The 9,627-nt window shown below is 34.1% G+C and overlaps 2 protein-coding genes across 2 annotated transcripts; both read left to right on the forward strand.

Moving 5' to 3' along the window:
• Positions 1–4,675: 4,675 nt before the first annotated feature.
• On the forward strand, positions 4,676–8,574 carry LOC134261944 (uncharacterized). Its single transcript, XM_062744325.1, has 7 exons — positions 4,676–5,246; positions 5,805–5,976; positions 6,065–6,144; positions 6,280–6,488; positions 6,874–7,144; positions 7,309–7,528; positions 8,332–8,574. The coding sequence occupies exons 1-7, from the start codon at positions 4,754–4,756 to the stop codon at positions 8,333–8,335; spliced, it is 1,449 nt and encodes a 482-aa protein (XP_062600309.1). The 5' UTR covers positions 4,676–4,753; the 3' UTR covers positions 8,336–8,574.
• Positions 8,350–9,627, forward strand: LOC134261940 (protein PML-like). The gene is made up of 3 exons (XM_062744321.1): positions 8,350–8,506; positions 8,593–8,724; positions 8,855–9,627. The coding sequence occupies exons 1-3, from the start codon at positions 8,350–8,352 to the stop codon at positions 9,625–9,627; spliced, it is 1,062 nt and encodes a 353-aa protein (XP_062600305.1).

Genomic DNA, 9,627 nt, shown 5'->3' on the forward strand with positions numbered 1-9,627 from the left:
ACTCAACGTGAATATTCCGTACCATATTCTTTATACATGTATTGCCCATTTAAATTGGAAGAACTACATGTACTGTATGTTCGAAAATCAAAATGTAAATGGTGAAGATTTAAGTCACAATTGACTGAATGTATAAATATAAACTAAAAAATAACCATCTGTAAAATGAATTTGAATGTATGTAATAAACTGCAGTATTTAAAAACAATTAAAGACAGATAATTACAAACAAGCAAACAAAAACTTATACATCTACTTCTTTCACAAATTGAACGGTGTCATGCACCAATTCTGCGATGTCGTACGACCCCAGATTTCTCAGTTGTGGGAATGTTTCACTGAATAGTGGATTAATTTATCTGTCTCCTCTTCCTGGTATATCTACTTTTATATTCAACGGTCCTTGTACCTCGGTGTTATTAGTTCGAATTAAAATCTTTGATGGCACATGATTTGTAAGAAACAGTTCTATATCTTCTTTAATTGAGGCAGCATATTGGTCCATAATCAACTTGGAAGAAAAAATACTAGTGTACAAGAGTATTAATTTTGATATTATTCCCTTAACTCTCACTTTCAAGTATAAATAAAAGTAACTGGTAACACGTACTTTAATGAGAATGGACAGATGATTGGTTAGTAACATTCTTGCCATGATGATGATCGATAATGTTTACATGAATATATAGTGTTTCTCTTATGCATGGCCGTGATGACGGATACAGAGACAACACTATGGTATAAAATTCTGCACTTTAATGCCGTCGCTCAATGTATAATATATGACTCACAGCTAACAACAACACATGTAACCAGTACAGCACTCAAATCAGGAGAGAGCGAGTATGTTACGTCACACTCCGTCATCGGTGAACACGTGATCGGAGGCTACAGGGAATTCGTCCCCTGCTCCTCCAGGACCACTACACTCCTCCCCATTTTTTAAGAGGGCGTCCCAGCCCATCACAAAAGGACAAACTACGATGCACAATAATAAATAAAGTTATCTTCTAACAGGGCCTACCATACATACATATATTCATACAGTAATAAATCAATTAAACATTATATCTGTAATAATAATAATCACAAATTTAGCACAGTTCATAACACAGTTACTCATCCTTGGAATCATCCTCCGCGTCATCTCGAACTACCACGAGGTCCCTCGGTGTCTCCGACTCCAGTCGTCTACGACGTGCGCAAGTGAGTTAGGGCTAGATATGGGTTTTCTATGCAAATGAGTTAATGAAAATGCATAGATAGTATATCTTATGTACAGAGAAAGTTCAATGGATTAAAGAAATGTCAGAAGAACTTTGGTTTCGCGTCCCGAGCATTATATGTTGTTAGCTGAAAGAGTGATTTCACTCTCAACGCACGGCGTTCCCTTGCAGCCTCATCCCGGGCTTCGTGATGGGCTGGCGGAAGGGGAAGGCCAATGTCCCCAGGATCGCAGTACCGTGGATTTTGGATGACTCTTCTAAGGCAATATCCGTGTAGTCCTTTATATTTTTGTCGCATGTGATGTTTTAATGCCTTCATTTTAAACGATGTGACAGTGCATCTCTCTGATTAGCAATGATACACAGGAACTATTCGCTTATGGAATTTAAGATAATGTGCCCGATAGGAACTTTTCTTCTGAAAGACGTGGGGCGGGCCTCGATGTACGACATATCACTGGACATTGCTGCTCCTCACTCGGCCATTCCTTTCCAATCAGTTCTTACTCTTTACTGTCTACTTCAACTTCGAAGACGTTTGAGTTTTAATAAATTACAGATATATACAAAAAGAATATAATTTTTAAGATTCTTGAGGTACATGAACTACTAGTTCATTCCCTCTTTATCTTAAAAAAAATAATTCATTTCTTAAGTAAATTCACAGATACCTATAACCAAGTTTTGAGTTGGAATATTAATGAAATGTATGAGCCGATGGTAGAGAGTGATGCACTGTACGACACTTGATAACTAGTCTTTTTTATACATACATATAAGGTCATTGTATCGACCATAGAACTTGCAGGTGATGAAGGTTAATTGTTGCATACGTATTGAAATTTGACGATAGAAAATTAGTGCTAAAGTGAGAGCAACACTGTAATCAATGAATGCGGGAATCGAAGACTCGGTGAGCTTGAGATATAAAAAAAACCCACAGAGTCCAACACTTCTGTTTCATATTTAGATATTTTAATTGACAAAGACACTAATGGTAATCTAACAACCAAGCTATATGATAAACGTGATATCTTTTCTAACTTTTCTACCGTCAACTTCCCTTACTTATGCAGCAATATACCTTCATCACCTGCATACGGAGAGTATTTACATGTATCTCAGTTGATTCGATAAGCAAGAGCTTGCTCTACATATAAACAATTTCTATATTGAGTGTCAAAGTAGGTGTTTTTGAAAAAAAAGTAAATAGTTAAGTCACATAATATATTGACAATAAATTGAAAGACCCTTACTCATGCTAAACTTTTGGGAGTTGGGAGTGTCCGAGTCCCCTCAGTGCAGATCTTAATATAGCTGAGTTCTTCATCTTGTAGAACAGAGAGACTTGCTGAGTTTACCCTCATTGGTGATTGTGCTTCGAGAGGGACTGTATCTTACGAAAGCTGTAAATTAGAAATGTCTGTATTGGAATTTAAAAGAAAATTGTGAGTCACGGCCACGTCGAAATCAAAAACCGATAAACAGAATTATGTATCTTAGTGTTGTCTACTTAAGTGCCAAGTTATACCGTATAAGTGGAAATTTTAGCGAGACGCAAATTTAGCGATTTCTCCTTAAAAAATGGTAATGTATTTTTAGCGAGAGGTAATTTTAGCGATTTTAAAATGCTAAATAAAGAAGCTATTACAAATTAAATGCAATTAATTATTAGCGACATTTAATTTTAGCGATCTCAAGACACTCGCTAATAATGCCAAAATTAAATCCTCGCTAAAAATTCTACTTATACGGTATTCAAATCAGACCAAAAGTGTAGGAGGAGTAGCATTTTGAAAAATTGTTTACAGACAGACGGACGGACGCCGGATGCATTACTATCGCTTAAGCTCTTTTTGTCTCTGACCAGTAGAGCTAAACATTCACAGGGAAGCAAAGTTGATCGGTAGATCTTCTGCAAAGGCCTTCAGCCTTAAGAAAACTTGCATGATCAGGTTCTGATCCACTTCATTTCCAACTGAAGTTTTTATATTTAATTTTTTTGTAAAAGTAAATGATGTATTTCTTGGTGCATTTTATAAAGAAAGCTAATGCATGCATGTTTTTAATTGCTTCTTTAAATTGATAATTACATACAATGAACCAGGATTCTACATTGTTGACGAACTACTGAAGGAAAGGAAGAAAAATGGAAAAACAGAATTTCCTGTTAAGTGGGAAGGATATGATAAACGTAGGAACGAGAAAGAAACATCCCTACACATCTTATAGAGGCATTTAACAAAGTCCGATTTTTTTCTTGCTTATTGCATCTTGGAAGTGAATGTATTTAGTAAGGATGATAATTTATTGGTAACCAGTTAATTGTATATTTTTCTGACAGAGTAACATATAATGGAACAGATATTACTCTTTAAGGTTTCGTCAAAGGTCAACATGTCCAAAGATTTATTTTTACAATAGCCCCAAAACTATGTAAGGTATAAAGTTAAAACATTTACAGTTTATAAATTATTTATTGATTAATAGATAGAAAGTATCACTTGATAAAAAAAAATGCTTGGAATAATATTAATTGAGAAAAATTCTACTTAAAAATGCATATATTTTCCAAAAAATACACCTAATTAATTCCATGCTTTTAGTGAAAACCATCATTGCAGAAACAAAATATGTTTATCAATGAAGGGCAAGTTGGACTTGGATAGCCTTTGGAAAGTTGTTTCCCTGTTTATTTTGTCCAAATGTTAAGACTTGAAAGTGAAAGTATACACTGCAAATGGCGGATTCTATAGGGGTCTTGTCTTTATACATGTCATGCTTTCAATAACAGCCTTTCAGAGACCATTCACGTCCAACTTGCCCTTCAATGATAAACATATATTATTTCTACAATGTTGGTTTTCACAAAAAGGACAGAATTAAGCAGGTGCATTTTTTTAAAATATGCACATTTTCTGATACAATTTTTCTCAAAAAATATCTTTTTAAAAATATTTGTTATCAATTTATACTTTGTATCTATATTAATTAGTGATATATTTACAAAATGTAAACGTTTTGACTTCATACCACACATAGTTTTGGAGCAATTGTAAAAATAATTTTTTAGACATGTTGACCTTTGACGAAACCTTAACAACTTTATTCTGAAATGATTTTATTTAATTGGTTAGTTGTAAAACCAGTTTACGGTTACCATCCCTAGTTATTTTATAAAAGCTTGAGTGTAATTGTGAAGAAAGGATGATAGGATATAAATGTTAAACAATAACCAAAAGTACTTTACATATTTTTTTATTATTTAGCAAATGCCTCATTGCACTTTTGTTAACCTGAAACTTTTATAGATATACTTTAATTAAAGCCACGTTTACCATTGATTGTGATTTATATTGAAAAAGGTTTATATACTTGGAGATGTTTTTCATTATTTCCATTCGTACGTTTACATGAATAGCAGATTTTTAGTATTAAAGTAAGGGTCTAGTCGTGTGACGTCATAACCGGATCGGACTCCCGGATAGGTTTTTAACACTATTATTTGTCGATAACATCCCGCAGTAATGGCGGCAAGAAATAAGAAGGGGAAATTCGTGAAATCCTCTCGTATAAAGCAAAATGAAGTCCTGAGGAGAGAGTGTGTAAAATATTGGGACCGCAGTGATGATACTACTTCTAAAGTAAATGTTGAAACACCTGTAATCACTCCAGTTACGAACGAAGACCATGTGTATCACTGTGTTGACCCCCTTGCTAGCGATGTCCGTGTTGCTAGAGAAGAAATTGTTGAGCCAACGGGTAAAAATGATTGGAGCGAAGGTAGACGTATAATCGAACTTGGTATCCTTGCAAATAATTTGAAGGAGTGCAAGAGATGTGGACAACCTTTGCATTTATCCGATTGTGTTGGAGAGACTAGATTCGGACTCGCTCAAATTCTCCAAGTACAGTGTAGATACCAGGAGTGTAGGCTACTTAATGATGTCCCAACAGGCAAAAAACATCAAACAGAAAAGGGAGGAAAAGCATGGGATATTAATACGAAAGTAGCAGTAGGTAAGTGTATTATAGTTCTGAAATAAACCTGGAATTTGGATAAACTTGTATACATTGGTGTTTTTAATCAGGGGTGTGCAATAGATATTACAAAAATAAATGATTAGCCCGTTGGGCTAACAAAGTTACTAGCCCGAGGTTGCCAGTCACGCCCATTAACTACTGACAACAATACATGTATAAGTATAACATAAAGATTAAAAAAAAACATTGAAGTTGAAATAAGTAAAACAAATAAAGGTTTGAGCTTTGTAATTGTCAGGTACTTCCCCCTATTTATATCGACTATAATTGTCAGTGAGATGACTGGCGAATAGGAACACACAATGCATATAGGTTAAAACGAATTTAAGATTTTGATTTTACAGAAAAGTTAATTCGAACTAAATTCAGTCAAGGTAAATATATGTTTACTTTCGTTTTAGATTTACTAGCGTGACGGGCTAACGCAGTATAGATTTAATATAGCCCGACCTCTAAAATTGGTAGATGGTAATTGCACACCCCTCTTTTTATCTTTGATTATTGTTTTAAATAATTGTGTTTGTAATATTTTAGGAATGATCAATGGTGGCTTCGGAGAGTCTCATTTAAATGCCTTTTTAGCAGCACTAAACATTCCAGGAATTTCGAAGGGAGGTCTAAAGGAAAGGGAAAGGGAAGTTGGCAGTACACTGAGTAAAATGGCAGAAGAAAGTTGTCGAACCAGTCTATTAGAGGAAGTTGAAAAGTATGTTTATTGGTATTTGTCAAAATAATTTGAATTATTGAAAAAAAATAGAAATTTCATGCATGATAATTATTGGATTTTTCTTCAGGAGTGATGGTAATCTCACTGTCAGCTTCGATGGTGCCTGGCAAAAACGGGGTACTGGGCGTGCCTACAATAGCCTTACAGGTATTTTTTTATGTTTAAAAAAAGTCATCAATTATCCTAATTAGTAATTTGAATTGGATGCTTTGACTTTTCACTGATTACTAAAATAATACAAAGTATTTACTGCTATTGAATAATTTTCTTTTATGTTTGAAGGACATGCAAGTTTGATTGGGGAAAAAACCAAGAAATGTGTTGGTTATGCTGTAAAATCTAAAAAATGCAGAATATGTGACTTGGCAAAACGGAAGGATGTTCCTGTGAGGAAGCACAAATGCAGTCGAAACTGGTCAGGGTCAGCCGAATCTATGGAACCTGCTATGGCTTGCGAGATGGTGCAGAGCATAAAAGATCAAGGTGAAAAGGTATGAGTTGTATAGATATGTTCGATTTTATATATATATCTGTGTACATTCTAAGAGGTGAAAGTGCTATGAATTAAAATGCCACCTTCCATGAAATCTTTATTACATATTTATATATACTGTATACAGGGAAATTTTTGCCCCCGTTTTATTTTTGCCCCTTTCGCCCTTCTCTCATTTGGACGAATTTAAAACGGGGAGAATTCAAAGAATGCAGTATAATTTCTTAACCAAAACTATGTTCAGGCGAATTTAAAACCTGGCAAAATTGTTTGCAAGTGTGAAAGGGCGAAAATAACCCTGTATACAGTATCTGAAGATTGTAAATGAAAGTGCTAATGCATTACTGTTTTTTATTTTGCTTATAATTATAAAATGTTGTTAGGTTACTACGTTAGTAATGTACAACGATTCTACAACAATAGCCAGATTGAGAGCAACTGTTGATCCAGATATAAAGAAAAAGGTGGACAGCAATCACATGAAAAAAGGGTTTACTGGAAGTCTTGTGGAAATCAGCAATACCCATAAAGTATTGAAAAATGTTAAAGTTAAAACTCACATTGAGAGATGCTTTACATATTGTGTTCATCAGGCATCTGAAGATCCAGAAAAGTTAGCCAATGATCTGGGGAAAATTGTTCCTCATTTATATGGTAAGAATACTACTTGAAAAAAGAATGAACACATATTTAATGTTTGACACTTGCAAGAAAATTAATTTTGTTTTCTAATTATTTTTAGAAATATTTAGAAATTGGTCTGAGTTCTTGATAATGTATGAATGCTGTATTTGTATTAGTGTATTTAATCTAAATAGGGGACCATTCCATGTGTGGCACATGGTGCAGGAGTGAACAAACTGGTTACAAACCAAAAAACTTGCCATATGGGAAACCTCTAACAAGTGAGCCTCTGAGATCAGCTCTAGAAAAACTGTTTGAGAAGTATGCAGACCGGGCAACTGAGTTGGTGTCGATGGGATCCACTCAAGTGAATGAAAATTTTAACCACATGGTTAGCAAAGCGCCTAAAAGAATGTAAGAATTTTTAATTTTCAAATTTATGAAATGATAAAAACCATGCACATAGATAAAACATATACCTTTTATTAATTAGACTATGTCACCTAAACTGTTCATAGGTTTTATGGAGGTTCAGACAGTCTGCATAGTAGAGTATCTGCAACTGTCTGTCAGAAAAATGAGGGGTATAATTATATAACTGAGGTATACAAATGAAAAAAAATGTTCTTTGATGTTCTTTTGATGTTCACACATGGCAGTTTAGGCAATGTCTATAAAGTAAAGTATTTAAAAGGAAACATAAAAAATACCCATACATAGCCTAAACTTGTTTGTGTAGTTTTTGTTCTTGTCTTGTTTACATTTTTATTTTTTTTATTTACTTGACCCAGTTTCATTTTTAATGCATGATTGATTTTCAAGGGTTTTGAAAGTTTTTAGAGAATTATATCTATAAAATGTGTGAATTTATTGTAACAGTAAAACTCGTTTAGTACGAACACAGATATTGCGAATTCACAAATATAGCGAAGTCATCTTGGATCCCCATCTATATAAATTTAATGAACTTCTTATATGGATATAAAGAATTACAGATATATGAAGTAATTTTATAGGTCCCGGTGACTTCGTTATAACCAAGTTTTGCTGTAATACATTTTAATGCAGACACATTTGATATTTTACTCCATAAAATATATAATCTCTTTACTTGAAAAAAAAAATTATTACATGTTTTACATATCGATAAGGATCTGTTGATTCTTCTTTTTCTTTTCCAGAAAAAGTTTTCAATTTCATATTGTTATTTTTCTCAGGTGAATAAAAGGCTGACAATGTCTCCTGGAAGATACACCCTCAAGCATTCCAGGATCCTACAAAGCAGACTGAAGCTGAAGCGATTACAACAAGCAAAGCGGAGCACAAAGCGGAGGCGTTTAGAGCTGAAGTCAGAGCGGTCTTCAAAAGATGCATCACAATCTGTTCTTGAAGGTAAGTCAGATAAATACAATTTATCTGAAACTTAATTTAGATGTTTCTTTTTACCTATCATTTTTTTCCAAACATTTCTATTGCAGCCGATACATACAGCAGCAAAATTGGTTTGAGCGAAGAAGTTGATATAGAAGACATTTCTCTGAATAAATTAGATCAACTACCGAGTACTAACAAATCCTACATGGTATTTGACCTAGAGACTACTGGTTTAGGTTTGTGAACTATTTTTTTCTTTGTAGAAATATCTAAGGAATATATTATATAAGGTTAAGAGAATTGTGTTGCACTTGACTTAGAAGTATACACTATGGGAGTTGCAATATTTATTTTTATTTATTTCAGCCAGGACATCAGACATTGTTCAGATTGCAGCTGTATGTGGAGAGAGAGAGTTCAACATGTACTTGACACCACAGTCCCCAATTAGTCTTGATGCATCTGCAGCAACTGGGCTTACTTTTGTTGGTGGTGTGCTGAAGCATAATGGCAAGAAGGTGGACCATAAAGAGCCCTTTGAAGGACTTCAGCAGTTTGTAGAATTTTTGAAGACTGTTGATTGTAAACCTATTTTGGTTGGGCACAATATACAATGTTTTGACCTACCAGTGTTAATGAATCAGCTAGTCAAATGTAAATTACTTGACAGTTTTGCTAGCACTGTCACTGGTTTTATAGATACCTTACAAGTGTCTAGGAAATCTTTCAGCAAAGATGATGTTAAAGATTTTAAACAAGTCACTCTTGTAAATACTTTCATTGGAAAAGATTATGAAGCTCATAATGCTATTGCTGATGTGAAGGCATTGAGGGAACTTTTTGAAATGAAGTTATTGGCTCTGTGTTCAGCTAATGATGTGTTCACTTTGAATTATTATACCACAAAGAAGTCTTTAGAGCCCCTTGTTAAGGCAAAGATTGTATCTTCCATGATTTCAAAGAAGTTGATTGCAAATTCTCTTAGTTTGTCTAAGTTGGTGCTAATCCACAAGAGGGATCCACATAATGGGTTACGAAATGTTTTTAGTGAACCATTATCGGGTTCAAAGCAGCCTAGAATATCCAAGTCATCTAATGTAATCAACAAATTGGTTGAATATTTGAATGGCTGTGAATGA

Source organism: Saccostrea cucullata, unplaced genomic scaffold (genome assembly GCF_032062105.1).
Source record: "Saccostrea cucullata isolate Sc308-1 unplaced genomic scaffold, CSIRO_AGI_Scuc_v1 ctg1017, whole genome shotgun sequence".
In the NCBI taxonomy this organism is placed as follows: domain Eukaryota; kingdom Metazoa; phylum Mollusca; class Bivalvia; order Ostreida; family Ostreidae; genus Saccostrea; species Saccostrea cuccullata.

Coding starts and splice junctions, on each gene's coding strand:
- LOC134261940 (XM_062744321.1), top strand. CDS start 8,350: ATGTCTCCTGGAAGATACACCCTCAAGCATTCCAGGATCCTACAAAGC. Junction 8,507..8,592: donor ATCACAATCTGTTCTTGAAG/GTAAGTCAGATA, acceptor TTTCTATTGCAG/CCGATACATACAGCAGCAAA. Junction 8,725..8,854: donor CCTAGAGACTACTGGTTTAG/GTTTGTGAACTA, acceptor TATTTATTTCAG/CCAGGACATCAGACATTGTT.
- LOC134261944 (XM_062744325.1), top strand. CDS start 4,754: ATGGCGGCAAGAAATAAGAAGGGGAAATTCGTGAAATCCTCTCGTATA. Junction 5,977..6,064: donor CTATTAGAGGAAGTTGAAAA/GTATGTTTATTG, acceptor ATTTTTCTTCAG/GAGTGATGGTAATCTCACTG. Junction 6,489..6,873: donor TAAAAGATCAAGGTGAAAAG/GTATGAGTTGTA, acceptor AAATGTTGTTAG/GTTACTACGTTAGTAATGTA.